Consider the following 21,859-nt stretch of genomic DNA (forward strand, 5'->3'; position numbering starts at 1 on the left):
AAGCTGTGACTGAGCGTCTTTCTTACCGTCATAAACTGCTCCAGGGGCGTCCAGTTTTTAAGGAATACAATTTTTGTTATGTGAGGAAAAGGTCTGTGTATACAAGGGGGGTGGGGGGGCGACAGAGCCCGAACATCCAAGATCAGTCCAGCCGCTGCCGATAAAATCCAGGCGACATCTTTATCACAGCGCTCATCAGTGGCTCAGAGTTCCGCGCTGATTCACGCACATCCATCCAGCAGAGAGGGGCCTCCTCCGGGCTCGACCATGCGACTGGCTCGGCGACGACGGATAATCCACAGGACAGGACCCCCAGCGGTAACCATTGGCTAGACGCGGGGACCAGCAGTCATTTCAGGCCGACGGAATGAGAAAATAATCCCACGCATGCACCGAAACAAAGAGTGAACGTTTCAGGCGCGAGGAAAGCCGCACATTAAAGCCGCAAATTAGGAAAATGTTGCGTTTCTGAGTTTCCCAGCACGAGCCTGTGCGCTGTTGTCAGCACTCCCCGCTGTCTCCGCAGCTGCTTTGCCTGCCTGCCTGTCTGCCCTGCAGCACAGCAGCGGCAGCGCAGCGACGTAATTGCGCAAAGCGAACGCACAGGGGCGGGGCCACGCGTCGCACACAGGTAGAAGTGCCGCAAAATCTGACGCTTTTCACCCAGTTAAAGTCTGAACCGTGACAAAGTTACCAGAAAATTCAGTGTTCATCGAACCCTCCGACTTTTTTTTAATTAATGAAATATAAATTTGCGTAAACGACTTTTAATTTGAATCGCATTTTCTACATCCGGCATTTTTTTAAACGTGTTGCTTCAAACGTGCTGGTGATCAAGAAGTCTCAAAAACTGACCTATCAGATATGATACACTAAGGGGTTAAGGGAGGGCGTAATAACCAAAACGTTTGTTGAAGGCAATGCCATGCCATAGAGCGGGGGTGTCAAACATAAGGCCCGGGGCCAGTATCGGACTCCAGCCCGTTGGACTGCTTTGGAAAACGTGAAGGAGATACATTTTGAACTTCTAACTTTATTTTGAAAGGTTTTGCAGCTTTTCCTAATGATAAAGACCTCCCCCATTCCTATTCACACTAACCCATTGTAAATAAAGTGATAGTTAAATTACAGAAAAGGTCTTGTTTTTCGCAAACTAATAAAGATTTTTTTTTTTTTGTGATTTCAGAGTTTTAAAAAAGGTTTTCTGTGATTTAAGAAAAACTTTCTATATTATGATGACAGGACAGTCTGGAGAATGAAATACCAGAGCTTTTTCTGCAATTTTGCACATTTATTTCTTACAAGTTAAGCCCAAAGAGCCATGCTGACAGATTTCTTTCATTTACTACAGCATCATTTCTTTATCATGAACAAAAACTCAGACATACTGCTGAAATTACAGTTCTTTTTCTTATATTAAAATATCTACAGAAAGGGGAGTACCACTGTTCCAGCCCATTTAGATCAAAGTAGGCTTTATGTGGCTCACAGAGTAAAATGACTTTGAATGGTCCTCAGTTTCTTTTCTGCTAGTGTAACATTAAAGGGTCAGCTTGTTTGCCAGTTAACCAGAAGTTGACCTCATGGTTAACAGCTTCAGTTCTTCACTGAAGCTGTTAACCATGTCTGTTAATAGATTGATGGAAATTGGTGTGAGACACGTCAACTTTTATGCATGTAAAACATGTTTCCTGTATATTATCTTTAACCATTTTTTCTTTCATCTACTATATTAATGTGTTTCAAAATACAATAAGTTTGACTACGTTTTACCAAACACAATATTGACAGAAGTGTACTCTACAATTAGTTTCAGCTGTGAGGTTTCCATGGACACTGTAAAAAATGGACAAAGCTCTGTTTTTTTAGTGTTTATTGAACCTTCTGACAAATAAAAAAAATCAATATTAATTTCCATAAATGAGTTTTATTATGTATCATATCTGCTACCAGCTTTTATTTTCCAGTTTATTACTTGAAACCATAATGTGCAATTAATTTATGTTTATCCGAGGGGAAAAATCACACAGATGATGTAGAAGTCTCAAAACATACAAAAACTCACGTATCAAATGTGGTACAGTGGTAATGTCGGGCAAAACCTCCACTGTCATTGACATAAGGAGATGACACATAATAATGTTTATCATAGAATGTTGGGAATAAAGTAACGTGTGTCGAATATGTTTCTGAATGTACTCATTAAGTTTTTCTTAATTGTAACTGCAGCATAAGTTGTTATAATGACGACTCCTGAATGCTTGGCCCTATAACAGAACAATCAGCATTTTACATAGCGGCAAATCACACTAACATTGTAAGGTACAGACCCTACAATAATACAAAGAAAAGCCCAACAGTCAGACGACCCGCTATGAGTGGGCAGCTGGCGACAGTGGGAAGGAAAAACTCCCTTTTATCAGGAAGAAACATCTGGCAGAACCAGGCTCAGAGAGGGGGACAGGACAAAAGACACATTGTGGAAGAGAGCCAGAGATTAATAATAACCAATGTTTAAATGCAGAGTTTTATATTGCATTAAAATAAAATATTTATATAGGTGGTTCTGCATACCTGAAATGCATTTGATGTCTCTATTTTTCTGTATACATACTGATAAACTGCACCAGGAGTAGGTGCCCGACCCCTTAACTTGCACACAAACACATACAAAGCATTTCCACCTTCCATGTTTGCTCTGCAGGGAGCTCTGTATCTCTCTGCTCGAGACAAAAAGCTGTGATTTTCAGAATAAAAGTACATGTTCTCTTTCATTTCAAGTCCAAGGATGCCCATTCATCAATTCATCAATCTGTTTCCCCGTCTTTCATTTCTAAAAGACAGTAGGTTGGTAATCTGGGTTATACCGCCCTCAAGTGGTTAGCAAAAGAAACAAGCCACGCTGTGGCAAACAATGGACCATTGTTGGGATAATTCTGTGGGGAACACAATGAGGTAAGCTGATGAAGCGCAGTAGTAAGAAGAAGACAATGACCCCAGTGTTGTTGATCTGCATAATTCAAAAGCTGCTTTGTAGCTGATGGAGTGGAGCAGAATTTTCAAAGCTTCTTGTCTTGTTTTCAATACTCCCCTGCTTTCTTTTGAACTTCATCATTTTTCCAGCATAGTATGAACTGATGGAGAACAAACAAAAACACATTTATATCATATGTATTTGCTAGAACATTTCCCGATGAATACTGCGGCATGTCAACGCCTACAATGTGCTGCATAACCACAGAGCTGGAACGAATTCAGCATGTTGCTCAAGGGCACTAATGCACCGAGGATGGTGGATGTTTTTGAGAAGAATGCAGCCACGCTTTCGTTCTGCCTCACCACTTCTCCCATCTTCACGCATCTTATGTCTGGATTTTATCAGAGCATGCACCTGCTCACGATCCCATTCACTCAACGGTGAAGCAGACTTCTGTGTCACTGAAGGACAGCGATGTTAAAAAACAACAACAAATCTGTCTGCACATCTATCTACAACATGATTAATTGCATGCTGCTATATTTAGCTCAGTCCACGTGGCATAAGATTGGAAGTGTAATTAAAACGTTATATGTGAACCTTGTTAATATCCAGACGGATGACCTGAGGGAATCTGAGTGAGCATGTGACGAGTCCTGAGTCACCGTAAGCTGTGTTAAGATTATTATCACCAAACAGTTTAGTTGCGCAAATTGTGGATCCTTACAGTAGCCCTCTCTTTAAAGTCATTAGGAGTTATTTATTCTGAACTGGGAGGTGTAATTGTCCCCTTACAGGTTTAAGGATCTCTGTATACAATCAATGCAGTTATGTGGTGGTGAAGCATTCCTGTTGATTAAGAGGTCACTGAATGGTTTGATGAGGATGACTCATGTCAGGTTTTATGCATTATGTGGCTTTTGCAGTCAGCTTTGGCAGATTTTGGACTCTCCATCTTTATAATCGTGACATTAAATCAGGTGTTTTCTTTTTGGAAGAATCCCTAAAATAGAGTTTGAGACTTTCAGATTCCATTTGAAGGCACAAAGGCAGCAGCAGATGGTGACCCTTCTTCTTCTCCTTTCAGCTGCTCCATCACCCTATCTCAGCAACCTCCTCCATCATACCTAAGCATGAACCTCTGGCATCGTCTCGCTCTTTTTCTCCTGCCTCCATCTTCAGCATCCTTTGCCCGGTGTATCCACTCTCCCTCCTCTGCACCATCTCAACCTTGCATCTCTAATTTTGTCTCCAAAACACTGAACTTGATCTGACTGATGTCTTTCTAATCTTGTCCAGCATCTTCAGCTCGGCCTCCTGTCTTTTTGTCCCTGCCACACATCACAGCAGGTCTCAGTAACACCTTGTAAACCTTCCCTTTCACTCCCACTGCTCTCCACCTGTCACAGTTCACCTCTGACACTCGTCTCCACCCACTTGACATATTTTTTACTTTTAAGACATTTTCAAGAATTTCAATTTTCAACTTTTTCACATTGTTACCAGTCTTCCTCTCATTCACACTCACATGTATTCTGTCTTCCTTCTCCTGACTCTCATTCCTCTTCTCTCCAGGGCAAACCTCCACCTCTCCAGGCTCTCTTTCACCTGCTCTGTACTCTCGCTACAGAAGCAGGTGGTGAGCCAACACTTTAATGACATCCCCTTTTCCAGTGAGATGCTAATCTGAAACAGACTCCATGCATTTCTAAGGAAAAATAACTGCTGTGCCTAAAATTGGAATCACTGGCCAGAGGAGAGCAGACAGCAAGAGAATCGGCAGTGATTGCACAGAGGTTTTATCAGCCACGATTTCCTCCCATGGAAAACACCCCTAACCTCTGCTGGAAACTCCACATAACAATCATTCCCAAAGCTGTTGAAATGTGGACCTTGCCCTGCACATGAACTTCTTTATTGTGGGGTTGTCCTTTGTTCACATTTGGCCAACAGAGGGCATTGCTGTACCAATAATGTTTACATTATACTCGCTTCTCTTTGGTAACATTATTAGAAAACCTGCATACATTTTCACTGCTATGCAGACGATACCCATGTTGGTTTATCCATGCTGAATCAAGCAGTTAAACTGTGGGTATGTCATAAAGACAAAGACCTAGATGACTGAATTTTCTGCTTCTTAATTCAGATAAAACTGAGGTTATTGTACTTAGCCCTAAACATCTTAGAACATGGATGGCATTACCCTGGCCTCCAGTAACACTGTGAGGAATCATGGAGTCGTTCTCGACCAGGATTTGTCCTTCAATGCACATATTACACAAATGTGTAGGACTGCTTTGTTCCATTTGTGCACTCAGAAACATCTCGTCTCTGAGTGATACTGAAAAACTAGTTTGGCTCGCTGTTTAATCCAGAACTTAATTCAAAATCCTGCTCCTCACATACAAGGTCTTGAATCATCAGGTCCCATCTTATCTTAATGACCTTGTAGTACCATATCACCCTATTAGAGCACTTCGCTCCCACACTGCAGGCTTACTTGTTGTTCCTAGAGTATTTAAAAGTAGAATGGGAGGCGGAGCCTTCAGTTTTCAGGCCCCTCTTCTGTGGAACCAGCTTCCAGTTTGGATTCAGGAGACAGACACTATCTCTACTTTTAAGATTCGGCTTCAAACTTTCCTTTTTGCTAAAGCATATAGTTAGGGCTGGACCAGGTGACCCTGAATCCCATGATGCACTGGGTGTTTCTTATTCAGTCACTATGTGTTTCTACACCTCTCTGCATTTAATCATTAGTTATTATTAGTCTCGGCATATGCCCGGTGGGCCGATGGTGATTTTTTGTTTTTATGGGCCGATGATTTTTTTTTTTTTTTTGTAATGGCATGGACAATGAGAGGTGGTGGATTGGCCAGATGATGGCCGATGTGTAAAAATAACTCAGTTGTTTGGTGGTGGCTATGGCGGAGCTTCCACAGAGGCCAGCAGGTGGATGAGAGAAGGGGAGGCAGAAGGAGGAGAGACCCGAGGCAGCCGCCAGTCCGAGTGTCAGGTGAACTGAACTTCAGGTAAGAAGTTATGACCTGCAGTCTATCTGGGTCAGATATAAACAAGTTTAGGTGGATTTTATTTTCGTTGTGCTGACTTTTTACAGTCAGTTACAATAACTCGTACTGCGTACTAGCTAGCATGACGGAGTTTCTATACAGCTGGGTGGCTGCTGTGATGTTACTGATAGTGAACTTTATTCATAAGGTTAGTTAGTAGAGTTGCCAACCGCTCCTTAAAAAATGGAATGGTCCCTCATTCAGACAATATTAAGCATTTCGTATTGAGCTGAGAAAGAACAGTTTGTCCCGGACTTCAGCTAGAATGGAAAAAGACACAAAGCTGGAGTTATTCTGTGTCTTTGCTGCACAGCTGCCTCTTCTTCTCTCATTCTCTCCCCTCCCTCTCCTGTTGCTACTTCAATCATGAAACTGATCAATCAATGATCAGCTGATCGGCTTTTCTCTCTTGTTTATTTATCGCCCACTTTGCGCCAGAAAGAGGAAACCAGCGGATGTTGTGCTAAACAACAGCAGCACGTTTAAGCTTGATCAGCTGTTGTTAGAATTTATTTAATATTAATTTCTAGTATCAGCTGATGTTTGCTGGAGCCACACCCTAAAAGCTGCTGGTCATGATGTCGGTTTGGTTGTCTGGTGAGAGGGAAACATGCAGATGAAACCAGGAGATGTCCTTACTGAATCATCAGAGCTGAACAGGTGATGGAGAAACAGGTTTACCTTTTAGGTGACATGAATGAGTTGAAGGGAAGTTATGAACTGTTTCTGAGAGACAAATAACACCAGGATCCCTTTCTATGTAGCTGACAGCTGGTAACTGTGCAGGGGCGGGTCTAGCAAAGTTGCCAGGGGGCCAGGTAGGGCATTAACAGGGAAAGGGGGGGACAAGGAAATACTTTTCTTTATTATTCTCATTTAAAATGTCTCGCTTTTAACAAATAATTATCTGAATCTTACAACTAAAGTTTTTATCTGATGTAAAATGTATAGAAATCATACATATACCAACAAGACAGTGTACATCACTGTCACAACAGCGTCTGTTTTCATTCAAAGGCTTTATGGCTTTAATACCTGGTGGGCCGGTCTCTAGTCAAAATGCCCGGGCCGATTTTTGGTCCCAGTCCAGCCCTGAGTCTCGGTCTCTCTTCCACAGCATATAAAGCACCTTGAGGAGACTGTTGTTGTGATTTGGCGCTATAGAAATAAAACTGAATGGATTGGTCTCAGGGATTTTTCAAATGTAACACCCTTTTCTAAGCAGCTCACTGGTTCAGTTGCTATGTTGAAGCATTTATTGCACATGGGAGAAACTAATCTGCACATGCACTGATTATTTGCTTAAAATGTTCTGTTTTACAGAGAGAGGCATAACCTGTCAGCAGCCCACAGTCTAAATCTATCCAGAGCATATTATAGAAACAAAAATACAAATGCATGTATGTACATGAGTATGTTTTTGCACCTGGGTGAGAGAAACAGGAATAGCACTTATCGGCATCCGACTAATACGACTGATCACACATATGACCACAAACACAGGCAGGGAAACAGTTTATTGGTACACTGTGCCCTACACGCTATCGTTGTTGCATAAAATCAGCAAATACACGACCCCTCAGGACTTTGCTGATTACAAATTACATTCAGCACATCCGTGATGACATAATTTTAAGAAACAACATGAAAAGTCTTGCTAGTTTAGTTCCCATCGCTAGCCCTCCTCTCATACTTTCTCCTCTTTCAGCAGAGCGAGGATCTGCTCCCTCCTGGAGGTGTACGGCGTGTGTTTCAGCTGGAGGACGTGAGCAGGAAACAAGTTCCCACTGGGAGCGTACATATCCTCTCCCTTCTGTCCCATCAGTGAGCGCAGCGTTTTGTTTCTGGACAGAATTTTATCGTAAAACTCCACCCCTCCTTTGGCGTAATCGCGGGACACTCCGGCCGCACGTCGGTCCGAGCTATAGTCAAGCCACTGGCTGACGGCGTCCGAGGTGAGGAAGTAGGAAACAGCACCAATGCCAAGCGCAATGATGTTCACAGCCCCGCGTAGCAGCGCAGGCCCGCCGTACAGCCCGAAAACCTGCTTCAGCACCACGCTGTACACCCAAACCCCTCCCAGGCAGAACGGAGCGACAGCAGCGCCCATGACGGGTCCCCCGGACTGCAAGCGGGCCACCTCGCGCGCTATGGCGAACTTCTGCGCGTCGAGGGAAAACACAAGCGCCTCCTTTAGAGTCGAACCGGACTCACTGCTCCAGTCCACCGTTTTGCCGTTGATGAAAATGTTGCGATTGGTAATTCCACTCGGGTCGTCGGCGGTGCTGTTGAAGTTAGCCGGGATGCCGATTTGGGCGCCCGCAGGAAGCCACGGGACGCCAGCGCCAACCGGATGGAAGCCAAAGGACGCAAAGGCCGAGAAATTCTTGGGTGAGCTGACGCCATAGTCCTTCAGCACCTAAAAATGACAATAACAAAGCAGAAATGTGAATTTTATGAAATTCATAAAAGAACAAATTTCATGTTTTGTGAACAATTTGTTACGATTTGTGTATAATGATGGTTATTAATCTAAGACGCCTGCGTCTATCTTTACTGCTATTTTCCTCTCATCAGCAACTAAAAATATTTATGCATCATTCCAGCGACAATCACATGCATATTATAGCTGAAGTCTTTTAAACATATCTGAAGTGTGATCTTGAAAAAATAAGATAAATTAAAACCTGCTGAAAAAGATTTTCCAGCTTTTCCGACAGCACGACCGGCTCCCCCCTGTGCCAGGCCTGATAGAGCTGACGGTAGGAGACGTCAGGGAAAACGTGGTAGAACATGTTGGCGGCGAAGACTCCACCGCAGCTCGCAATGAGCAGCGGAGTGCGGTACTTCTGGAGAAGCACAGAGTACTTCAGGAAATGAGACGCCATGGCTTTTATTTTCTTCCTTTTTTTTGGCTCTCGTGTTGTTTTCAGCAGCAAGCTTCAGTTGGTGACACCTGTGAAGAGGACAGACGATACATCCATGAAAAACAAGCTGCATGTCACAGATATATAAAAACTGTGACACTGTGCTGACTCATCCTCCCCCAGGAACTTAACATGTCATTAACATGTCACATAGCACGATCTCATTCGAGGTTAGGGCTCATCATGCGGGCTAACACAACATCAGTGCACACGACGTGGTTATCACAGTGTACTACGTTAGAATCACACAACAAGCTGAAAATCAACTAAACTTGAAGCCTCAGGCTGTGATTGGCTGGTCACTTCCATCTCTTCTGTATTTTGTAACATGGAAACATTTAAACCTTAGTGGAGTTACTGTAGGAAGCTCAGATCCTTTAAAGTGTGCAGCAGGATGTTGGAGACCATCTACCAGTCTGCGGTGGCGAGGGACATTTACTTTGCTGTTGTCTGCTGGGAGGGGGCCGCATCAGAGCCAGAGATGCCAGCAGGATCAACAAACTGATCCACAGGCTGGAACATCATTGGCCAGAATCTGGAGGCGTCTGAGTCAGCGAGGGTTGGAGGTCATCGAACAAACTGCTCTCCATCATGGACAACCCATCACACCCGCTCTCTTATTATTTACACTTCTTTAACTGAATATCATTTTTATTTATAATTTTATTTTTTATTTTTTTTTAAATCTCTACATTTTAAAAATATGTTTATTGAGTAAATGCTGCTGTAATGCAGTAGTTTCCCTTGAGAGATCAATAAAGTATCTATCATAACTGTAGTTCATCTGAATGAAAGATGAAACCCGTGGAGCTGAGAGACAGCACAATTCTTCTTCTATGGTCTGTAGTAGTATAGTAGTACATGCAGTATTATAGTACCTCATTAAAATGAATACTTACAGTCACACAGAGACAACCTGATGTGGTGACAGTCCCAAATAACAACCTTAGTGTTCAGGATGGAGTCAAATCCACAACCGTGATAATGACGTCATCATTCATGGATCATTCAGAAGCAGTTCTGCACTTTTTTTTTTTTTTTTTAGCTCGCTGACGAGTCAGACTAACTTGTTTTGTAGTTTGGGGTCAAACTTAATCATAGTCAGTCGTGTCTTCACTCAGGACTCGCTGTAAACAAACAGGTGAATTAAACCGAGCTAACCCTACAACCTAACACCTGCCTCACACCTGACCGCGGTCGTGTCGTCAGAGACACACCAACAGCTTCTGAAGCACACACAGGCAGGCTGTCACTGATGAAACGTCAAGTACTTCACTGCAAACGGCAAAAACGACGAGCCTGTTAATGATGCTTTTACTGCACATGACGTCAGCAGCCTCAACTCTTACACACAGAGCCGTAAATGAGTCCGCTTCTCTCCATTTAGCACGAGCGCGTCTGAAACACCTGCTTCAGTTTCCGCTCCGGTGAACACTCACCTGTTCTCCGCATCTTTACCACGAGCCGCACACGAGACACTTTCCAAGGACAGCTGCACGGCATGGAGACATAACAGTGACCGGAAAGCGATTTAGCTGTCGTCATGGCGTTTCACGACAGTTTCACGACAGTAAAGTTAGAAGGCTCATTGAGTTGACGTGAATTTTTGTTATTATTATCTTCAGTTACTTGTTTTTCTGAAGTGGTCTTGTTAATAAAGCCTTTTTTTTATTTTTGTTTGTTAAACAATTAAAAAATTATATATTTAACAACATCCAAACGTTCCTTTGTGAATACATTTACCAAAGCTAGTAAATAAATAAATAAGCTGCATGAACTATTTGTCCGGTTATGGAACATTGAAATAATTTCCTATTTATTATTCAACCTTAACATTAATTATTACATCTAATGCATTGTGCTCAAATTGATTTTTAAGCATTAGGAGAGCAGAACATGTTTAATCAGTATGCATTTCTAAAGCTCTGTTCGCATATATATTATACATTTAGTCTAACTAAAGATATCAGTGACAGAAAAGAGTGTACAGCACCAACAGGTCAAGCTTATACACCTCATATTACGGTATATGTATATATAAATGCATAAATAATAGTAATAATAATAATAGTAAAAAAAAGCCTTTAATGAATTTCTATTTCAGCTGAAATTAAAATTAAATTAAAAACATGATACAAAGAAAAAAAAAGAAAAATTCAACAACATATATTTTATCATCCTGTTTTGTTTTATTTCATTAAAAAACCAACACCTCTGCATGATAAAACAGTGCTGTACAAACTGACCGTATGTGTTTTGTATGGGTTTGCACTTTGTTTTCTGTTAATACTGACTGCTATGAATAAAGCTGAGGTATTGCTGCCTGGCAGTGCCCTTCTTTTGGTTTTAAATTGCGCTTGGACAACTAGGTTACATCCGAAATGCTGCTTCCTGTTGCACAGCGGCGAGGTAAAAAGCAACACAACCAAAAATATGACCTCTCTGCTGTTCCAGTTTATTGTGCTCTTCATGAATCAGGGAAAACATTTAAGACAAAGGTCAAAATCATTTGCATGTTTAATAGAACAGACTTCAGAAGACTGTCTCTCTAACCCTTGACCAATTTATAGCCTTGCTACCAGTGGCGGTCCTAGCCTGAGCCTGTTTGGCGCCCTGGGCGAACACTCCCTCCGCATACAGAATTTCGAAAAAAACATCGGTGCAAATTATAAGTCTGTATCATAATGTCTGGTGTTTTCGTGTTGTTGGTTTTTTTTTATTTTGTTTTATTTAGCTAGTTGGTTATTAGATGCTGCTCCAGCCAGCCAGAGAATCCCCCGCCCTCTCCTCCCTGTGCCGCAAGCAGCAGGCGCACCTCGCAAACGGAGGGCGCCCTTACTCCCAGCAAATGGGCGATAGAAAACCGATCGGTGCCTATGCTATTCCCAATATGCGCTGGCGTGACGTCGGGGCAGCATGAGTACGAGCAATTTTTTTTTTTTTTTTTTTTTTTTGCCGATGCATGTGATGCCGCCCCCCACCACGATGCCGCCCCGGGCAACCGCCCGTGTCGCCCGTATCTAAAAACCGCTACTGATTGCTACGCAGACTAATTTCAGCACAAGTACATCCGGGTGACGCTGTGATTTAAATAATAATATCTCTGGCTTTAAAACTCAATATTAATCAAGTGTTGCTCAACACCTAAGTGTGCACTGTACTTAATTAGCCTTCACTGTGCACACATTAAACACCAAACCCAGCTCTGTTATTTTCCTGAAGCTCTAAATTTGTTACTGTGCTGAAAGAGCAGAAAACAGCTCTGGGCCACCTCACAGGCATTTTCTGTCCTTTGCTAATGGTACACATTTGAGCCTAAAAGCCTCTCTCACAACGTTTCTGCAGCTTTATCACCAAACCTCACTGTGCACGACAAACTTTTCAGCTACCATATCTGTGTAAAGCCAGCTGATGCGGCTCCACCACACACAGGGTCAGCAGATTTCTTGTTACTTCTCTGTGTCCAGCCGTGATTTTATTTAGCCGTTCTCTTCCTTTGGATTATAAAACGAGCAGATGAGGATCTGCTGCAAACTGGATCACAGGTTAAGGAGAGGAGGACGGCTTTAAATGATAATCTCACTTTACTTCAAGGGCAGGAAGGAGATGTTGCAGTAGCTATTCAAGGCTTTGCTCCCTCATGCGTCTAAAAATGTGTCGCTGACACTTTGCATGTGTGAATTTGGTGTCAGCCTGAAAGCAGCCTCAAAGATGTCTCTTGCAGTATGCGGTCACATTTCCCTCCGTAGAGTCTAATAATTCAAAGTAAAGAAATATTTAGCAGAAGAGTCCAACACGGTTACGCTGCTGGTATAATACTGACCTGATTAATATTAACAGGCTTACATGCAGAGATGAGCACAGGAGAAGAGCTGGGATTGGTGAGGCTTGGCAATAATTTTATGAAATATTAGAAATTAAAAAAATTCGGTTCCCCCTCTATGGAAAATTCCCGTAAAACACCAAACAAGCAGATGTTAGTAATGTAGTCTAGATAGGTACTTTTACAGTAATATACAGAGGGGAATCTAAAAGTATCAGCAGCACAGGCTGAATCATAGACTGTTACTTGTTCCCCTTCCAGGAGGTGCCCTGCATAGGAGGAAGTGAAAGTTGTGCACTCAAAAGTGAGAAAATCGTCGGTTTCATGTGATGAATTGATAGGGTGATGAACTTTAATGATAATCGTTTAAAAAAGAACTACTACTATTACTACTACTAGCAAAGGGATGTTGGTTAAACAGTGAAAACATGCTGTGTTGAGGGAGATTTCATCAAAGCTGGGAGAACATTGTGTGCTGATTGTATGTGATAGCTGATGGTGTTGAAATGGAAGTGTGCTCGGGTGGGGCATCCTTTTATGAGGATGGGTGTAGTTGTATAGCCGAGATCACACCGAGCAATTATTTCAGTTCACCCAGAAGATTAGTTCGGGCCTTTCTGTGCTGAAGTGGAATATCCTCTCTGTGCCTCAGTGTTTTTACTCAGATTTCACTGCTGAATCTATACATCCTGTTCTGTTTGTCTCAGTGACCATCAAAATTAAAGTTATTTAATGCTTAAAAATAACTGCACCCATACACTCAGTGTCCACTTCATTCTGCTTTCAACCTTCCTCTGAGTTTCTGGTCCATATGGACATGACTGTGTCATGCAGATGCCGGAGATTTGCCAAAGATGCTCTGTTGGATTGAGATCTGTGACGGTGGAGGTCGTGTGAGTACAGTGAAATGGTCAGGAAACCAGTTTGAGATGTGTGCCACGTCATTGCCAGCAGCCTGAACTGCTGATACGAGGCAGGATGGATCCTTACTGTCAAGATGTTTATGCCAAATTCTGACCCTACCATCTGAAGTAGGACTCATCAGGTCAGCCAATGTTTTCTCAGTTTTCTGCTGTTCACTTTTAGTGAGTCTGTGTGAATTGTAGCCTTCCTGTTCTCAGCTGACTGGATGGTACGCGGTGTGCTCTTCTGCTGCTGTAGCCCATCTGATTCAAGGTTCAACCCCAGAGATGGTTTTTATGGGAACATCTGAGAAGATCAGCAGTTTCTGAAATAATCTGAGCAGCCTTGTTCAAAATACTTAAATCACCTTCCTTTTCCATTCTGATGCTTGGTTTGGATCAGTGGGTTGTTTTGACCTCGTTTGCATGCTTAAATGCACCAAGTGATTGGCTGATAATATATTTGTGTTAAAAAGTTGAACCTAATAAAACGGCCACGGTTCTTCACACCTGTGCCACATTCAGCACATTCAGTCATCAGCTTTTGGTTCTTAAGGAGCGGTTTGTGCTCTGACTGTGAGGTAAAGATGTGCAGTAGTGTTAGCTCTGGCGCAGACAGAGGAAGTGACAGAGAACAAAATACTCATGTGGTGATTCAGCTTCAACATTCAGCTTTTACAGGAGTAACCAATAACCACATGTTTTTTTATGGAATACTGTAAGTCACTTCATGGCTAATTAGTCAAGGGAAAAACACAAGATTCATGTAGGAATTCCAGGACATGAGAAAGCAGATAAACTCACAAACAAATCCGTCAGTAAAGGAAACATAGATAGACTTTAACTGGTTTGTTTATCGTAAAGTAATGAAGCAATAGCAAGAGCCTTGGAATGATGAACCAAAAGGTACAAGTTTACATGTAGGAGGTAAAGTGAAGCAGGAGACGAGATGGGGATAGGCATGTCAAGGTTATGGCTGGGAGGTGTCGGTGTGTAGGGGGGACTCAGCAGATGGGAGGAAATTATTATCTAGGTTTCTGAGAATTATGTGACATTTGATTGGAATTCAGCTGAACTCCTTAAAACAAATTAAAGTGACAGTGGGCGGTGATGAAATGTAATCCACAAAAGTCTGGAGAGGAAAAATCTGCTCTCGCCCAGGCCGTTGTCACCCCCACGGTGGTATTTAAGACTCGCATGTCTTTAGTTCATCCTCATGTTTTGTGCCCTTTAACCCTTTTCTCTCGTCTGTTTTCCAGAGAGAGTTACTCCTCAGCTTCCATGAATCCCTGCTGCTTTGAAGAGCCTGAGTTAATCCTTTTACCTCCCTGCTCCACTCTCCATCCAATCCCTCTCCACCTCCCTGGAAACCAATCCAAACAAAATCCAATTACAAGACTTAACAAACTCATCTTAAACTCACCTTGGTTGTTTTTCTCTCCTCTCTGGGAGAACTCCCGGTCTACCTGCACTTACCAGCTCTTCAATCTTTGTAATAAGATCTGTAAAAGTGCTGCTGGCATCCGGGTCCTGCTTATTGAGTCCAATTCTTTGTTTAATGTGACTGAATGTTCTGGCCACTGGTTGGACTCTGCAGACTCAGCAGTCGTGTCCCATCAAGGTGTCAGTCAGCTCGAACACGTCCTAACTTTGCTTGTTGAGAAGTTACAGGGAACACATCGAGACATGAACTCTGAAAGCTGCAGAACCTTCAGTTCGGTCCTGTGGGACCAAAGCTGGGCCCTCCGGCCCGTCACCTTCCTCCACCCATCACTAGGGATGGGTACCAGTATCTGACATAAACGGTAGTAACCAGACCGAAAAGCAGCGCACATTTCGGTGCTTTACTTCGGTGCTTTTTTTTTTCCTGAGATGTCATACACTTTGGATTCTAGCCAATCATTTTACCGTTGCAAGGATAGTAGGCGGGCCCAGGTACGTACGTTCTTTTAGAGCAGAGCTACAGATTAAAAATGCCCAAGGCGAAGCGGTCAAAAGTCCGGCTGTACTTCACAGCAAAAGATGCAAACTCAGCAGCCTGCAACAAGTGCTTTAAGCTGATACTGTGCAAAGGAGGTAACACCTCGAATCTGATGAAACGTCTGGCGACACATAGCTTTTTTTTTAAATTGCCGAGAAATGCACCGTATTTGATAGCTCGCTGCAAGACCGAGCACCGAGCACATCTACTGCGGGTGTGGTGCCTGTTATCGGACCCGGAGTTAGCAACATCCCCCAAGAACCCGAAGAGGAGAGTCCTGGTTCTAGCCCTGCCAGTGTAGCAGAAATGATGAGGATGATGATGGCAGCAGCAGCCGTTCTACTCTGGGTCAGTAGCTTAATGTTGTTCGTGTGTAATTTACGTTGAGTAGACTAACCACGTTATTAAATTAATGCACGTAAGGTGAACCAGCAAACACCGTCATAGTTACATGCGACTGTCTTCTTGTTTGGTGGCAGATACTCCCTTCACCCTGGCCAAAAAGGCTAAAATGACCAAAAGTGGAAAACAGCTAAACATGAGAGGTTTTTGGACAAAGTTTGTGTTTTCCATTCTTTAAGCACCGGTTCGAGCACTGTTTAAGCACCTGCACCGTTTCAAAAGTACCGGTTTGGCACTGGTATCGGATAAAACCTAAACGATACCCATCCCTACCCATCACCCCCCACACCTGAGCCATTTGGGGGGTGAGACACTAAGCAACCAACCCAAAACTAAACAACTAAATAAATACAGAGCAGCGTGATGTAAATGTGTCTTTACTTGTTGTGAGGAAAGAAGGCACTCCAAGTTTTTTCTTTGAGCTAAAACATCTTCAGTGCCAAATATTACATTAAACACTGATGCAGAATCTGAGGAGTACATCATATTAACACAACATCAATGTTTATTCTTGACGACAGTCTATTCTTACTTACTCTTATTCCCACTTCAGAATGAACGGACTTCAGCATAAACCAGCGCTGTATGCGACACCTGTTAATTCAGATGCTCAAAGTGTGGCCCACCCTGTTGGAGGCTCCAGCACCAATGTGACAACTTTTTGGAGAAGAAGTTAAAACATTATTGGAAGTCTTCCGATGAGTTTGGTAGAGAACATCCTTTGAGCACATTTTCAGGCTCTTTCATTGCATCTGCATGGAGCTTGAAAGAGAATCACGGTCTACTTTTCTAATTCTTAATAAGGTTGACTATTCTATCTAGTTTAATCACCCAACAGTAAGCTCATATTTCCCCTCATCACTCTCAGTTCTTTGAGCTAATTTCACCCCCTTCTCTATTGTAATGGTTTCCTTATGAAAACACAAATATGAAACCAGTGCACGTCATTAAACATAAACATACTGTCTGCAGGGATCTGTAGGATCTGGAAACAAGACTCCATTCATGGTAAACATTTATAAATGACACATGCACGCACACAGAGATAAATAGATGTTGTCGAGCGATGACAACATAAGCTTGTGTGCACACTGAGGGCACAGCAACCGTATCACAGACTGGAATGGTAAAATTAAATCACTTTACAGTACACGTGTGTGCGCTGTGCGCGTCTGCATATTGTGATGTAATCACTCTGTTCCTGGTATAAGGAAAGGGCTCACTAGTGTCTCCATGGCAACAGGCAGGAGGCAATAGAAGTATGTGTCTTTGTGTGTGTGTGTGTGTTTGATGTGGGTTTAAAGGGGAATACACATAGAATTCCACATTCTCCTCTACTGAGCTATAACCCTAAATAAGGCTTTACTTGATGGTGATGCACGTCACACAGGACCGTGTCAGTCCTCTGACTGATGCCTGGCCCTTCTGTGGTGGTTCCTCAGGTCTTCTGCACACTACATGCTGGAAGAAGCTACATCCCTATGACTGTGGAAAGATTTAGGCAGGCAGATATTGGCATTTAAGATCTGCCTGAGAGGACTAAACACAGGCTAAAGACGGCTCGGAGCCTATACTGTCAACTCCTTTCACTTTATTAAATAAACAAGAGCTAATTTCAAGCTGCATTCCTTCTGACCCCGAAATAAATCCGTGTTTATCCATCAAGTGGTGGTGGAGGTCTTGCTCTGCTCACACATGCACACAGATGTCAGTGGTGTATTTATGGCACTGTGCAAGGTGAACATGAAGAACACCCTTTGATACCCCTTCAGAGGAAATCGGCATTGCAGTTTAAGTGCAATCTGTTACTGGAGGTGTAGGGTGGCCACAAGAAAGGCTCAACCTGCAGAATCTGAGGAAAAATGAGTAGATGCAAAGCAATCGCTTATCAGATTAACATCCCATCAGCCTGCTGCCTGTGCTCGCAGTAAGACCTCTCAATTAATGACTAAATCAGTATTCCAGCCAACCGATTAACTACCTCTTGATTGCTTCCTACAAGTCGACCATAGCCTTAATCAATAAATCTTTAGGTTTCAACAGGGCACGACTCTCACATCTTCATCAACATACTGGCAAGACCAAAGCGGAGGTCTTGCTGAACAGCACCGTGTTTACCTTTGTGAACATGTGAGGATACATGGAAACTGTCAAATCGATGCCTGATATGTCACAGAAAACTTGGAGAGCTCAGATATTTCACATCAAGAATGAGCAGGGCAACCATTATTTTCTAAACATATGTAAGCCTTGCATCTGAGAGGCTAAATTACAGTTATGCTTATTTCCAGATACTTTATTCCTGGGCTCCAGAGTAGCTTTGCATGATTCACAGTTCAGAATAATCCTTATTTAAATTTTACTCTGCCTTTATGCAGCTCCTCAATTCATCCTGTGTCTGAAACAAGCTGTTTTACATGGTGTCTGTTTAAGGCCATCCTCCTTTTAAGCCAAGTTTGTTCTAACTGGGTTTCCCTTGCAGATAAAAACTTTGGTGGAGCTTTTGTGTAACAGCTTTAAGATTGCTCTTAATGATATGTACACTGGCTGACATCATAAAGGCTGGAGTAGAACAAAAAAATCAGTGTGCACACAGGTCATAGGACCAAAAATCACATACAGTTATCTCGTGTTTTCAAACACAGACCATGTTTAAAATGAGTCTCTGCAACTGCAACATATATGAATATAAAAGATGAGATTTCCATGCAGGTTAACAGTGACTGCCTCTGCTGCTGTTGGTCAAATACAAAGGAACAGGATGGAGGACGTTCAGAGGGTTTGTGTGCCAGAAGAGGAAGCTAGGGACAGGGTGAGATGGAGACAGATGATCCACTGGGGTGACCCGTAGAGGAAGCAGGCAGAAGAAGCCTGCATGATGAAGCATCCTTGGGTACAATACTGAACTTTGTGCCAAGGTCCTCGAGTCTCTCGCACTGGCCTGCCTCTCTCTTTTATTTTCTCTCTTTGGCGTGTTGTGGTCACCTTGCCTCAGTGCAGCTCCTCCTGCCTCTCCGCCTTCCTCCAGGCACGCACCTGCCTGCAATCAGCTCTAATGACTCACTTTCTGCTCGTCTATGACTAGGCTAACTACTTCAAGCTTGTCACAACGTTGCATTAGCCAAGATACGCCCTCGATTCTGTTTGGTTTGTGTGTTTTATGTCGTGGATAACCTCTCTGTGTAACCTTCTTGCTATGAAGCCCCACTCCCATGAGCCCTGTTTGTGTGTGTGCGCACGCCCTGGGAAGCCTGTATTGCCTGACTGCCACGGTTGGAACTCCAATGCCCCACCATCAGCTTTGTTACTACCTTTTCACTGTGCAAAAAAACTTGTCAATAAATCTGTTGAACTCTTACAGTGCTTCACACCTGGGTGATGATTCTGTTAGCTCGTGACACTTTCATGCATCCGTCACAGAGAGTGCTTAAAAGTATAGAAAAAGGTACCTTGAGTAACTACTAACTACCAGCCCACTTACCAAAACAAGGAAAACATGAGATTAAATTCATTTCCTTCCTTCCTTCCACAAGTGTTTATGAGATATTATCAAGACCAACAACGATTCAATATCACATTTACCACCACATCAATCATATGGAAAGAATGACTGTGTGTGCATGTTGGCTGTGTGTGTGTGTGTCTGAGTACGTGCTTTTAAAATGGGCTTTCCTGGAAATGCTGCCAGAGAGCGACGACTTCATTTCCCATCACTTACTCACTGTAATGTGAGTTGTAAAATGTCTAACATCTGATTATTTTCAGAGGTAAAATGCATATCGGCTCCTTCTTCCTCGTTTCAATTGAATTATTTACATCTTTCTCTCTCTCATACACAGATATTTCTGAGGGTTACTGGAAGTCAGTTATTACTTTATTCAAAATAGACCCATCAGCAATCACACTTGTATTTGAATATGCAGTCTATGTGCCCACTCATGAACAATGTTAGCCTCGATCTCTCTCATGAGATACAGTACTAGCTTTTTTGAGTGTTTACTCTTTGTTGGCTCCAGGTTGATATTGAGAGCATGCACTCACCTCCTCCAAACAAGCTTACGGTATAAAGTTTCCTCTTTTAAGCTCTACTGCTTAGTGCGACTAATGAAAAGCCTCTGTTTAAATTAGACAACCCTGTAGACCTTGCCTTTCAAAATTACACTTTATTACGACATGCGGTGTCTTATCAAAGTGTTGTGAATGAACCTGATGGCTCAAATGTAACTTCTAGTCATTTTTAAAAATAAAAAAATCTATAAAACAAACAGTGGTTACTACGTCTACGTGCCAGAAATGAGCCTTAGAGCATGTGCAGTTATCTGTTCTCGGTGATACACATTCTTTACCTTCAATCATTATCATTGTATTTACACACAGTCCTGCTCCTGTTCTCTTGATTGGTTTTATTGACCTCTTGCAAAAACGAGCTAACAGTGCACTGCTTTCCTGCATGGGCATGTTTACATAAAACTGTTAACAGATACACTGTTACAGATACACGCAGTAAATGACACAGGTGAAATTCATGGTTAACCTCGAGTCATTATTAAAATAATCATTATTATTACCAAAGTAAATATTCAGTAAATGAATCAATAGATACAAAAATAAAAATAAATGAAAAAAAGGGATGATGTTGATATTTTCTATCACAGTTTTCAGTTTGTCTCCTAGTATGGAGGTTATGATGTCAAGATTTGGTAATAAAAAATAAAGAAGTTAATCTATGAGATTCTCACATGTGAGAGAATTATATAATGAAATAACAACATACTGCAAGTGCCAATTACTAACATCTGAAAAGGCTGTATGTGGGCATGCATACGGAAAGGAAAAGAAAAAAGCGTGCAATCAAACCCCTGCACATCCCAGCAACAGTAACAACTTCAGTTTTAGGGTTTTGGTGTTTTGGCTCGTTGCTATGGTATCACATATGGAACAGTACCTTCAGTATTGTGTAAGACATCATATAATATGTATGCATATTATATTATATTATAAGATTTTTAAGTATTTAATATAATCGTGTGTTATATTTTCTGTACATTGTGAAATAATTTTCGACACAAAGTTAGTAAACAAGAAGTGATGAGTTGTGTCTTTGCTCAAAGCGACAGGGCAGGGATGACAAACTCATTTTACACTGTGTTTAACTAATTAAAACTCAGCTTTCTGTCAGTGTAAAGAAGTTTAATTTCACATTTAAACCCTGATATATTTTAATATAAGAAAAAAGTGTAATTTCAACAGTGCATCTCAGTTCTTTTTGCTTAATAGAGAAATACTGCTGTAGTAAATAAAAGAAGTCTGTGAGGATGACTCTTTGGGCTTAAATTGTAAGAAATTAATGCAAATTGTAAAATGTAAAGAAAGATTGTTAGTGTTATTGTGAATCTGCTGTGAATCAGAATTTTCTACAGCAGATAGTGACAAACGGGAACTTTCTGTCATTTCATTGGTCATGTATTTCTATTTTAGTGTAGTATGAATGGGAATGGGGGAGGTCTTCATGAGTAGGAAAAGCTGCAAACCTTACGAAAATACAATTAGATGTCCAAAAATTATATCGTGATTCACATTGTCCAAAGAATTGTGCGATTCTGGCCCTCAGGTCTTATGTTTGAAACCCTTGCTTCATGATTAATGCTTATTAATACTTTATATATACATTATATTATATTATACTCTATATAATTATATTATATAGGCCCACATACGTGGACGTATAAGCGAATTAGACCCCCAACAATCCCGAACAAGCTTCAACATCAACACT

The 21,859-nt window shown here is 42.0% G+C and overlaps 2 protein-coding genes across 3 annotated transcripts in view; both read right to left on the reverse strand.

The window, feature by feature from the left end:
• Window positions 1-583, reverse strand: part of ptpn4a (protein tyrosine phosphatase non-receptor type 4a) — a 74,573-nt gene extending 73,990 nt beyond the window's left edge. The window contains exon 1 of the mRNA XM_063499933.1: window positions 27-583. The gene's annotated coding sequence lies outside the window, so the exon portion shown is untranslated. The remainder of the gene's footprint in view (window positions 1-26) is intronic.
• Window positions 584-7,401: 6,818 nt separating this feature from the next.
• Window positions 7,402-10,516, reverse strand: tmem177 (transmembrane protein 177). 2 transcript variants are annotated; one of them, XM_063498668.1, is made up of 3 exons: window positions 10,415-10,516; window positions 8,736-9,004; window positions 7,402-8,467 (listed from the first exon to the last, which is right to left on the reverse strand). In XM_063498668.1, exons 2-3 carry the CDS (start codon window positions 8,934-8,936, stop codon window positions 7,736-7,738), a joined length of 933 nt encoding a protein of 310 aa, XP_063354738.1. In that variant the 5' UTR covers window positions 8,937-9,004; window positions 10,415-10,516; the 3' UTR covers window positions 7,402-7,735. The 2 variants fall into 2 exon arrangements, with proteins under 2 accessions (XP_063354738.1, XP_063354737.1); XM_063498667.1 differs by lacking the exon at window positions 10,415-10,516 and adding an exon at window positions 9,875-10,269.
• Window positions 10,517-21,859: the final 11,343 nt, after the last annotated feature.

The sequence above is a fragment of the Pelmatolapia mariae genome, linkage group LG16_19 (assembly GCF_036321145.2).
Source record: "Pelmatolapia mariae isolate MD_Pm_ZW linkage group LG16_19, Pm_UMD_F_2, whole genome shotgun sequence".
Classification (NCBI taxonomy): domain Eukaryota; kingdom Metazoa; phylum Chordata; class Actinopteri; order Cichliformes; family Cichlidae; genus Pelmatolapia; species Pelmatolapia mariae.

Coding starts and splice junctions, on each gene's coding strand:
- tmem177 (XM_063498668.1), bottom strand. CDS start 8,936: ATGGCGTCTCATTTCCTGAAGTACTCTGTGCTTCTCCAGAAGTACCGC. Junction 8,468..8,735: donor TGGAAAATCTTTTTCAGCAG/GTTTTAATTTAT, acceptor TGTCATTTTTAG/GTGCTGAAGGACTATGGCGT.